A 12,996-nucleotide genomic window follows, 5' to 3' on the forward strand; every position below is an offset into this window, starting at 1 on the left:
GTAAAAAAATGTGAACCTATATAAATATCTATCATGAATAAAAACAGACACTTACTGCCGTAAGGAGAGTTAGCCGAGGAGCCATTAAGAAATCCAGGCGAGCCAGGTACTCCTAAATTGGGCATTCCAGTATTTCCATACCCATTCATGCTATTGCTGACTGTGTTGTAGTTGGACTGCTGGGGAGTACTGCTGGGAACATATCCTCGTGGAGAAACACTGCTTGTGTTGCGACTATAGCCTACTGTTTGAATTCCCATCACACCCCCCAAAAAAGAGATAATGTTTTTGTTATTGATAATATAGGCTTTTACTTTTTTTTCTCTAAGAATCTACATTATAAGTTACATACATTTTTTTTATTGATCACACAGCTTTACACCAGGGTGTTTATTACAGACCTATCAACTATTGTAGTTTAAGATAACCTTATCACACCAACCCTACTTAAATCATCTGCAAGCACACTATGTTGTCTTTCCTTCTAGTTCAGACAGCCAACAAAAGCTCTCTTCGATCCAATCGTGTCAGTTTCCTTCACATTTGTCTTTAGTAGCAATTATCAACAAGCTTGATTCCTGGTTTGTACCAAGATACTAGATGAACTTTCAACCTTTCTAGACCTTCAAATGCTATCACTGACAGGAAACAACTTGTTTGTTACAGCGATTTAACTTTAAAAGGCTGTTTTGGGGTCTTCATTTCCGTGATTGATATTTCTATACAGAACATATAGTCTAGTACCTTTTTTCAAAGTGCAGTACTTGTCTACTAAAATATAAGCCACTACTAGGCCAAGAGGAGTTCTTGAGGCTTAGAGCCTGAAATAGATTTAAAAGATATAATTAGAAAACACAGAATCAATATTCTGTATAATGGAGGACTAGCCTGTATTTAATCTCATTAATTTGGGCAATCAACTTCATATTCTTGGTAGGTCAAAAGTTGTGGTGGATGAGCCTAACAAGCTTGTTGTAGCACATTCTACTAAGTAATTAAGTAACTGAAAACTTAAAATATAGAAAGAAGAATCATTAATAATATATAAAACCTGTAAATATATTTCATTTTATTTTTAAGGGGGAGCACAAGGACATCTAGGACTTCCAAACATAGGACTAAAATGCAAAATGTGTGAATTAATAACACACAGACATGAGCTAATGGATAGGGAGGGACCCATGCACTAAAGTACACTATTGCTTTTGTTATATTAGACATGCATTGAAAATTTTGGGGCTGGTATTCAGCCCAAAGTGGTCAGAGTTTGGACTGCTGAGAGTTAAAAAACAATGGATATTCAACAGAGGCATCTGAATACCAGCTGGCACTGATTATCTTGGTTTCTAAATTTGTGTGCTCATCTTGAGGCCATAGTTTTTGTGGTAAACCTCTTGACAGCTAATTTATGCATGTTAACAGCACTGTTAACGCTCAAAGATTAAATTGTGCTTACTAACAACCGGTTGGCAGGTGCTGCTTAGTATTGCCTCTGACTGACTTGGCACTATCCAGACAGTGCTGGGGCAGTCCATAGGCGGACACAGGGCAGAGCCGGAGATTATCCGGTTAATGGTGATATTCAGAAAGGCTGTCCTAACTTTATCCTGTTATTGCTCTGAATATTGTCGCTAACCAGATAGCACTGCTAAGAGGAAAGGCTGAAGCAGCTAGGGCTTGTTTAGAGAAGAGATGGCTGAGGGGAGTGGGTAGACTTGAATTGCTTGTTTAACGCTTTCCAAAAATATTAGGACTAGGGGGCATGCAAATGAAGCTACTAAGTAATACATTTAAAACAAACTGGAGAAAATATTGCTTCACTCAATGAGTAATTAAACTCTGGAATATGATAAGAGCAGTTAGATTAGAAGGGTTTTAAAATGTTTTGGATAATATCCTAAAAAAAAAAATCCATAAGCCATTATTAAGATGGACTTGGGAAAATCCACTGCTTATTTCTAGGATAAGAATCATAAAATCTGTTTTACTGTTCTGGGATCTTGCCAGGTACTTGTGACCTGGATTGGCCACTGTTGGAAACAGGATACTGGCCTTCATGGACCTTGGGTCTGTCCCAGTATGGCAACACTTATGTTCTCTTATTTTCAGGCTTTTAAATGTAGGCCTCCTATTAGTTCTCCTAAATTTAGGAACTTAATTTAGGTGCCTAGTGTGGACAACTAGTGCTCAGCTTTCAACTTTTTCCCTGCCCTAAATTTTACCATGTTGCCACTTGCCTTTAAGGCATCTAAATTTAGGAGTCTAGTGAAAATAGGAGAATAAAATTTGGCATCCAATCCAAGTACATTTTGTAAAATTCCAATTTAGGAGCCTTACTCTCAAATTTAAGAGCATAAGGAAATCATTTTAGAAGGCTTGTGCACCTTTTACATGATTGAATAGCAGCATTTACATATGCAAATGTACTACACATGTATGTGCTGATTTTGCAGTGCTGCTATCCAACTACATAGAAATTATGGGATGCACAGTTTTGAAGGGGGCATGCATTAGGTACAGTTTGGGTGGTCCAAAAAAATAAATAAATATGTGAATGTCTCATTTTATAGTGGGAATACACATATACTCTTTTAAAACTTTCCCTGTCAGCATTTATGCCTGGCCTGAGAAAGGCATAAGTGTCAGCTCAATTTATTGCACTTGGCTCTGCTCGTATATATGTTTTGTGAAATTCAGTATTTTCACATGTTGTGATATCGCCACGTAAATGTGCAACACTCCACATCATACAGCTCTTTTTCTCAGCATGTTCTTTTTAAAGGGCATTTTTCCACTGAATGTGCCAGCAAATACATATGTATTTTCTGGCCTCCCATTTTCTACCTAGATGTCTCTGGCAAAATCGGCCTTTACACCTTTAGAATATCAGCCTCTGTGCCAATTAGGTAATGAAATGAAAAACTATGCAAAGTAGCACAATAACTATTTGCACGGTGTCAAGTATATGCTCAAACTGCTTTACAGATTCATAAATGCAAAATATTTACCTACACTTCAAGGAGATGTAGAATATCTCTAGGTACAGTATGCAAGCATTTTACTGTCTGCCTTATTTCTGTGACATTAATATAGGCCATTGAAACACACAACGCTGTATTAACATACCTCAATGACTGATATTAATGCACTTTAGTAGATTAGCTCCATAGAGCAAGACTTAACAAACCTGTCCTGGTGACATCACAGTCTGATTTGCAAGAGATCAATAATGAATATAGACAAAATAAATAGGCATACACTGGAGATCTAGTATAAACAAATTTATTTCATGCATATTCATTGTAGATATTCTGAAAATGTGACTGGTTGGAAGGGAAGGTAAAGGGAGAAGGAAACATCACCAGGCAACTTTTAGGATGTCCAGGTATACAGAGCCATAGAAATATATATATTTACATATATTCAGAAGCTGAGCCCAAAACATTGCAGTAGTGCCCCTGGTTTGGACTGGAGGCACCATAACATGGTTAAGCCATGCCTCCTCCATAACAGAGAGTTGAATGGGAAAGGGGGAGGGACATGCAGTAAGAGATGGGTTAGGGGACAGAAAGAGAAGTTGAGAGTCCTTGGAAAGGGAGGGCAGGGATTTGGAACAGAAATGGGAGGTTAGAGACAGTGGAGGTGTGAAGCTGATTGGAGTAAGGGAGTGTGAACATGCTCCAATCAGCAGAGACTTGGAATTTCTGTGGCAGAGAGTCTTGGCGTGAGACATTTTTTATCAGGAGCCTGGACATGTGGAAGGTGTCACCTGCTCACCCACCTGTGGTTGTTTCATAGTTTGTGGGAGTGGGGCAAGGTTTCATTGGGGTTTTTCATTTTCAAGGGTGAAGGGGGTGGTTTTGGCAATTATCGCAGCAGGGAGCAGCAACCAAATGTAATTTGCAGAATTGATTGGGGTAGTTGGTGATAAAGAAAATGGGATGGGTTGAAGGGAATGGATCATATGCGACGTCATTGACTGTGGGTAGGGGAACAAAGACAGGGTCTTGCGTTACTGCAGATCTTGCCAATGAGAGTAAATATAATTATTGAAATGTTTATTGTTAGTTCGTTGCTGACTAACAACAAAGTGTCAAGTTTCTATGAGTTGCTATGTATTTACTTCAGGGAAATGGAAGGTTAAATTGAAATTAGTTGACATGTTATTAATAAGTAACAAAACTGTGACCGTTTTTGCCAATTAAGGCTTTGGCTGGGTTTTGGAATGCATGAAAATTGGAGAGGTGCAGATGTGCTAGTGCCTATGTTATACAATTGATATCCATATGCCTTGGTATTCAATAAACACACAATATTTTATAGCAAAGAACTAACCATGCAATCATGTGGAGTTTTAAACATACATAAAAGCAAGGAAAATAAATAATAAAATATAATTTAACAATATTAGAAAATCTTAATCAGCCACCTACCTTGGTCATTAGCTTGTGATGTCTCTGAAACATTGACTGCTAGTTGACTGCTGAATGAGTTAACTCCCATCATGCCACTGTGAGAGGGAGTGTTGGCAAGAGAAGGTATCTGGTTGTGATTGCGCGGCACACTATATAGTGCTTCAGCAATATCAGCTGCTCGTTTCAGTATTATTTCCTACAAAGTTATAAAAATCTTGTTAATAATTACTATGTGAATCCAGTTGTTTGAGTTAATAGCTATTTTATAGAAATTCCTTATGAAGAATTATACTGTACAATAATTACTAAATCATTAGGATAGTGATTTGGAAGTGGTATAAACTGCGGGCATTTACTGATATTCCTTTCTGTTTGGTTGGTCAAGGCACAATTTGTTTCCATCATAACCAGTGTAAATCAGTAAAGATGACAATATAAAATCTAGCTTAAAGAAACCCCCAAGATGAATATACTATCTTCCATTTCAACTGTCTATGCTACTTATAAACAAACATAAATTCCTTTATATTGCCAATATCATAAATGTGTACATAAACACACTATCTCCAAAATTCTATATATGACATTCAAAATTGCATGCACAAATTTGAATGCATGCCGAATTTGTACGTGCAGTTGATAAATAATGAGCCAATTAGTGCCAAATAATTGGGCATTAATAATCAGTTATTGGCATTAATTTGGAAATAATTTGAATTTTCATGCATATCTTCCTAGTTGATATTCTATAAGGATATGCATGTAAATTTTTAAGTACTTATCCAAAAAGAGGGTGTGGCCAAGGGTGGGTTAGAAGTATTCCTAGAACTTGCACGGAGTGTTATAGGATAGGGCAGATCCGCATCTAATTTAGATGTGACGATTTATACCAGGTTTCAGTTGGTATAAATCATCATGCCCAAAATCTGGTGCAGATCCAAATGCTAAGCGCTATTTTATAAATGGTGCTCAACTTGGAGCTCTGTTTATATTATAGCGTTAAGCTCCTTATATGGAATTCTATAACAGGGCATGTGGTATAATCCTATTCTGTAAAGGAAAACAGGCACCTACTTTAATTTGCAAAATACTACTGTAACAGGTTATATACGCATCTAACATTTAGGCGTGAGTACTTATACCAGCTATAGAATTGGTATAAGTCTTAGCCCTATGTGCAGAAGATTCCTGTGTAACTTACAGTATTCTGTAAGTTATGCATGCAATTTTGAGCCTATCTTAGCTCTGACTGTATGTATGTCCCCCCCTTTGCAATACATGCTATGTAAGTTAAGCGGGTTTTACAGAACAGCACGTAAGCAGAATTTTGGCAGCTACATGTGTAAAGGGCACAAAAGGGGAAAAACCCGACCGCGCGGCCTAAGGCCAGCCATGTCAAAAAGAAAGAAAACTTAGAAAGTGCCAAAAAAACTAAGAAAAAAATACCGGGTTTAAAAAAAAAAAAAAAAAAAAAGAATGAATAACGATATAAAAGAAAAAATATATATAAAAAGAATCGTCAAGACTCTCTTCCTGGGCCAGCGAAGCGAACAAGGAAAAACCTCTTCATCTCACTGCGGACAAGAAAAAACTGAGCGGGAACGCTCACGCAACGGGCGGGAAGTCATCTGCGCATGCGCAGTTCACGCGCTAGAAAGCTCTGGCAAAAAATTTTTCATTTTGCTGTAGAAAATTTGCCATTTCCTGGTCTGCCGTGGACGCCGACCCACATGTGAGAACAAGCAGCCTGCTTGTCCTCGGAGAAAGATAGTTACCATGCTTCTCTAGTCAGATATAGCAGAGCAGTTAACACCACCTGCAACATATTTGCCATGCAGTTAATGGTTTATGGTTAATTTATTTGCTATACCACTCAAGGCTGTGTACAATTAAAAAAATACAAAAAGCTTTCGAAAAAGAAAAGGAACTACAATTCAATTGATAGGACAGAAAGAAAACATGTGAGGTAACAAACCTTTTCTCTGTTAATCTCATGGCAAAATGCTGGAATGCCTGCAGCAATTAGTGCAGAGGTTTTGTAGTTGCTTTAATTTTGGTAATTACTATGTGGTAACAACAAACCATTAGTGCAGCTTAGTAAATAAGGCCCAATGTGCATTATTTTTAATGCAGCTGTTTTAGGAGTCCTTATACCACATTAGCAGTATTAGTGGATTTGTATTACAGAACATGTACAAACAGAATGCTGCTAATACACCTAACTTTATATTCCTATTTTAATCTACCTAAGTCACCTAACTTTATATTCCTATTTTAATCTACCTAAGTCCACATACAAGTATTTACCAACATAACAATCTGATTTTCACTCTCAGGTGCCTTAACGCCACAGTCAATACTTGCCAAGAGTTGTTGTGGTGCTGCATTAACAATTAACACTTCTTTGCAGTTAACTTGTCCTAATTTCTGCCTTAACAGCTAATGTAGAATGGGCAGAGAATGAGTGGGGACTGTGCCTGTAGAGGCTGGAAAGAGAATGAGCAGGAATTGTGTCTTATGATTAAAGTGGAGGTAGTTGCTGCGAGTTAACTATTAATATGGAACAATTAACATCACCTAAATAGGTGTAGCTAAGTGCATCATGTTATCTGCAATGCAGTTAATACACAATAAAAATGTTTTGTCTGCTTTAACTGTATAGGAAGATACTGGGAATGTCCCCAACACTTAAGGGTTTTTTTTATAAAGGTGTGGTAGCATTTTTAGTGTGTGCAAGATGCCCATAGGAATATAGCGCACGCTAAAAACGCTAGCGCCTTTGTAAAAGGTCTGCTTAATGAAGAGGCTTAATGGTTACTGTATAGTAGTTTTGTAAATTACCACATTGCAACTTCGAACCCCTACTCTAGTGGTTCCCAAACCTGGTCCTGGAGGCATCCCCAGCCAGTCAGGATTTCAGGTTATCCATAATGAATATGCATGAGAGAGATTTGCATGACTGAAATTCTCTCTTATGCATATTCTTTGTGGATATCCTGAAAACCTGACTGGCTGGGAACCACTACACTACTACTCCATGTTAGTAAATAGGCCCTTAACATAAAAGGAAAAAAAAAACCTCAATAGCAGCGTGATACTGTCTAAATTCAAAAATCAAAAACAGGGGGAAAAAGTCTCAACAAGTGCGGCAACTGCAAAGTTCATTTGACATTCAATTATATTTGCTCGCACAACAAGTCATCATCGACTAAAAAAACCCCCATTTGAAAAAAACATTTTATTGAAATTTTTCTCGCCGAGTCTGGCGTGTGACTATGGCCTTAATGTTCCGTGTAATGGTTCCCTGAGGAAGGATTGCGAAACGGGACCGTCGGAATCTACACGCAGGAACAGGCTGTGTCCCAGGCCATCAAGATTAAGATAAGTAATGGCTGATCCTTTTGGGCACTGATGATCATACGTCTACACGCAATTCAAAAGGATAGCTGTGCATAATTTTTATTTTGAATTAGCACGAGAAAAATTTCAATAAAATGTTTTTTTCAAATGGGGTTTTTTTTAGTCGATGATGACTTGTTGTGCGAGCAAATATAATTGAATGTCAAATGAACTTTGCAGTTGCCGCACTTGTTGAGACTTTTTCCCCCTGTTTTTGATCTTTGAATTTAGACAGTATCACGCTGCTATTGAGGTTTTTTGTTGTGCCAATATTTTCAGCAGTTGTGTTGATCTGATTGTCACATTTTGATCCTTAACATAAAAGAACACCTTGTATCATTTTGTTCTGTTTAGGCTTTCCAGTGTGTGCACCTTGCCAGTTAGAGACACCTTAACTATAAACGTAATCCCCAAATGAATATTAAATACTCTGCAAAATATTTTTATCCTCTCAGATCAAGATTACTCTGTTGTTTTAAACTTGCTTGTTATGGTTCTTGACATCTTACATTTAGAGAGGAAGTTATCAACATGGGCTACTATTAAAATAGGTTATTTTACCACAACTTAGGATTTCATTGTATAAAAATGTTGATAATTTCCCCCTTGTCATTTCTGATAGGTCAACTAGCAGTAAGAAGAAAATGGGAAGGTGGAGCTTTTTCTTGATGCACTGTATCACATTAAACATCCTTCAAGGTGGCTGTCAAAAAATACACACCAGATTAAAAAGGGGTGTGTTGATATTTTGCCAGCTTTGTAGATACAGTAGTAAATAGTGATTTGCATTTTTTACTCTTGTGCTCTGCATCAATATTGGTGACCTACCTGGTTGTTATGTGGCATGCCATATAGGGCTTCAACAAGGTCAGCTGCTCTTTTCAGTAATACTTCCTAAGGAAAAAGAAATCTACGTTAAGCTTTGTTGAAATAACCAATAATTAAGGAATGCACTATAGTTCTGCAAATTTATAAAGACTACAGAACTCTAAATAGAACAGAAAAACTGGACAAATCAACTCAAACCATGTCCTGTTTATTGTTCCATTAAACTGAGGTATTATGCAGATATGAAGGCATTTTGTTTTGGATGAAAATTTCATTTGTAGTTTCAATTCAATGTTAGATATGAACCTAAAAATAATATTGCACATAGTATCCAACAGTTCAGTTATGATTGACTAGAAAAAGGTATTTGCTGCTATAGGACAGAACTGCTGTGCTGAATTAGTGAAATCATTGCTTGAAGTTTAACGATGTAGTCTTACGGGTATTAAACAAACAAACACATGGCATAGATATGAAAGGCACAGGCATCACATTTGGCTGTTAATTCCTACCACTTTAGTGGTGAAGAACAATAAGTAATTTTCCATATCTTAATTAAACTGGCAAAGTCCTTAAAGACAACATCTCACCCCTAATTCATGCCCTAAATTTGCAAGTGACTTCAATGCTTATTCCTCTTTATTTTGAACAATAAAGTGAATTAACTTGGGTTAATCTAGTTCTTTCATAATGACATTAAGAATTTTTTCAATTAACCTCTTTGACTGCATGTTGTAAAGGACTTCATAAATGACTTCACATTCAGAGAGTGTTGAGTACTTGTGCCTAGGGGCATAGATGCACTGAATTTTGTCTTATCCACGTCTGCATTCCTACCTCCATTTTTATGGCTGTTTGTACAGCGGATCTCTAGTTGCAGGGAAGTGAATATGAAGCCAGAGTTCAAGTAAATTCTATAGTATTACAACAGGAAGGGAAAATGAGGCAGCTAGATGAACTTTGTTTTATCTGCCATTGCAATCACTGCTTCTGTCATTACACCAGAGTCTTGTACAGTTGAGTTAATAGATTTACAACCGTATTATTTTTACTTTTTAATTGTACAGTGACTTGTCTGCAGTTTTCCTAAACTAGCATCTCCAGAATTCAATAAAGGTCACCCAAATTTGGGTGTGAACCTGAGATGTATGTGCAACTTAATTGGTTAACAAGTCATTAATAAACAATAATTGGACACTAAATCAATTACTGACATTAATTGGCACCAATTAGGATTTGTGCGTGTATCCATCTTCACACTATTCTATAACACTGGGCACCCAAATCCCATAGCACACAGCCCAAAGGGAGCACAGCCATGGGAGGTGCATGGGTGGGATAGGGGCATTCCAAAACTTGGGTGCACTGTTATAAAATACTGGGGATGCATGTCCAACTAGCGTGCCAGGATTTAGAACTGGTTTCAAACATGTTAGCCCTTGCGTCAAAAATTGGGCATAGGAATTGGCGCTAGGCACTGTTCTAAAAGGGCCCTCAGCTGGGAGCATTCTTTCTAGAATAACACTGAGTGCCGATTCTTTCCAGTGCCAATTTTTGAGCACCTATGAGTGGAAATGTCTTGGATACTGAGTTGAGGTTACTTCTAATTTAAGATCTAAATGGACAGAAACTAAATTATAACCACAGCAAATATGAAGGACACATTTAAACTTTTCTTTTATATAATTTATTCATTTTAATTGTAAAACATAAAAAATAAGAAATGACAATTGTCCACATCACTGGGGGATCACGGAAAATACAACAAGAAAACCAAAAAAGGAAATCAGGATATAACTATCAACAATCCATTCCACTTAAATAAGGCCTAATTACCACCAGGAAAGGTTCCTTAGGCAAAAGATGCCTAATTACCACCAGTACTTTTCTTTCTAGCTAACAGAAAAGTTTCTAATTGAGATGTATCAAACAACATTTTTTTCTCATATGAAATCAAACATGTACACGTAAATCTCAAAAACAACATTGCTCCTACAGCTAAAACACATAATTTATAATCCAGAAACTGTTTCCGCATCAATTGAATAACTCTAGTAACATTAGAAAAAATACGTATACTTTCACAAAAGTTCTCTAATTTTCTGCTTCCTCTATATGTAAAACTTACATTAAAGATTTCGTCAAAAGCATCAAAGGTGCCATTAATCTATAGTATGGAAAATTCAAAAATGTGAATTTCTAACTCTCAACAAATTTTCCAAGTTATCCAATCATCTATGAATTAAAAGACTGTCCTTAATTGCTGACATGCCTAGTTGTTTGCAAAGTTTTAATTTGTGATGTAGCTAAAATCTGATTCTGATTAATGTTCAGAACTCTTGACTCCATATCATTCAATTTGTCCACAGTTTGTTGTGAAAATTCACATAAGTGTGGATTCCAGGCTTTCAGCCAATTTTCAGTCCTTGAATAAACATTCCATATATTAACCAAGGAAACATCTCTAGGAGTATCAGAATCGGGTTGTGGAAAATTAGGGCAATTCACCACCAAGGGCATAGGAACTGTAGATTCCTGAAGGCTCACTAAGTCATGAGGTGATACTAATCCAGTGGTGGCCAAACCCTCTGGAAAAGGACCTCCAAGCTAGGTGACCAAGGAAATAACAGGTGGAGATAGGGTAGGCCTACCCCCCAAACTCAAGGAGGGACTCAAAGCCAAAGAACAGTCAGAAACAACTGAGTAATTAAGCACTGTGACATGTTTATCCATTGGACCTGCCACCCGCAGAGTGCTAGCCATATTAGACAATAAATTGGGATTTCACCTTAGCTCTGTGCTTACCCATTATCCAACAAATAGTAATACACAAAAGTGGATACCTTATTGATGGAAAGGCAAACAGAGTCCCTGGCTATCTGGCTCCTCCTGGGCTCTCAAAGGGCATGGCATGCCTTTTTGGGCATGTGCCTGTGGCCATGCACCGCAGAGGCAGTTGCAATTTATGCAGGGGAAGATGGCACGCTAGAATGACATCAGACACCGTTCTCAGATCTTCCTGACAGATCACGTCTCCTCCCAACAGCATGGAACTCTCTCTCTCTCTCAAGTGGTATTCTAATATAATTATTTATGACAGTTTGGGCAGCCTACTTTGTGCCTTTTGCTTATATGTGGTTGATTTTGTTTTCAGCTCCTGTTTTTTTTATGGCCCAGCAATTCTTTTCTTCTTTTAGGCACTACTGTATGAAGTAAAGCAAGAACACCTTATGGGCAGATTGTGTCTGGCCATTTCTCTGTGACATACTATTTGCAGAGAAATCAGCAAACAGAATGAGCTGAGGTGTGAGTGTTTATACTTAGTTCATATACTTGTAAACAATGAATAAAGCTTGTGAGAAATAATTGGCTTTATTTTAGGTTTTATTTATTTATTTATCGCCTTTTTGAAGGAATTCACTCAAGGCGGTGTACAGTAAGAATAGCAATATGAGCAATAGGCAATTACAGCAGCAAAAATATTCAAATACCAATACAAAGTATGTCATAGTATACTACTTACAATGTCAACACAATATGTAATAGAACATTTTAATTGATAGTGAAGGATAAAGCAAAGATGGAACACGTGGAGAGGCATAATCGAACGGAAACGCCTATCTCCATGGGCGTTTATCTCCGAGAACGGGTCCGTGAACGGGTGGGCCGAACCGAATTTTCGAAAAAATGGACGTTTTTGAGCTGGGCGTTTTTAGTTTCCATTATCGCTAAAAAAAAACAAATGCCCAGCTCAAAAACGTCCTAATCCGATCCATTTGGTCGTGGGAGGGGCCAGGATTTGTAGTACACTGGCCCCCCTGATATGCCAGGACACTAACTGGGCACCCCAGGTCAGTGCAGTGGACTTCAGAAAAAGCTCTCACATGCATAGCTCCCTTACCACGGGTGCTGAGCTCCCAACCCCCCCTCCCCCAAAACCCACTACCCACAAATGTACAATACTACCATAGCTCTTAGGGGTGAAGGGGGCACCTACATGTGGGTACAGTGGGTTTTGGAGGCCTCCCATTTACCAGCACAAGTATTACAGGTGGGGGGGGGGGATGGGCCTGGGGCCACCTGGCTGAAGTACACTGCGGTACCCACTAAAAGTGCTCCAGGGACCTGCATACACACAGGCCTCTAGGACTGGTTGCTGCTATATAACATTGGCACACCAGTTGACACCTGAAGACTAATCTTTCCGAAAACGTCCTTTATTGGAATAACCACCTTTACTCACAGTTAACTGCAGATCAGAGGTTGTGCCCCACTGGCAACGAGTCTCCCTGGTACTGAGATGAGCAGTAGGTCAGAGCTGGCAGAATACTGTACAATGCCCTCTTTCAGCCAC

General features: G+C 38.1%; 1 protein-coding gene across 1 annotated transcript in view; it reads right to left on the reverse strand.

The window, feature by feature from the left end:
• Window positions 1-12,996, reverse strand: part of EBF3 (EBF transcription factor 3) — a 479,658-nt gene that overhangs the window by 15,233 nt on the left and 451,429 nt on the right. The window contains exons 12-14 of the mRNA XM_030202964.1: window positions 8,643-8,708; window positions 4,434-4,611; window positions 56-244 (exon numbers count right to left, since the gene is read on the reverse strand). Coding sequence (XP_030058824.1) covers window positions 56-244; window positions 4,434-4,611; window positions 8,643-8,708 — 433 coding nt within the window. The remainder of the gene's footprint in view (window positions 1-55; window positions 245-4,433; window positions 4,612-8,642; window positions 8,709-12,996) is intronic.

The sequence above is a fragment of the Microcaecilia unicolor genome, chromosome 5 (genome assembly GCF_901765095.1).
Source record: "Microcaecilia unicolor chromosome 5, aMicUni1.1, whole genome shotgun sequence".
NCBI classification, from domain to species: domain Eukaryota; kingdom Metazoa; phylum Chordata; class Amphibia; order Gymnophiona; family Siphonopidae; genus Microcaecilia; species Microcaecilia unicolor.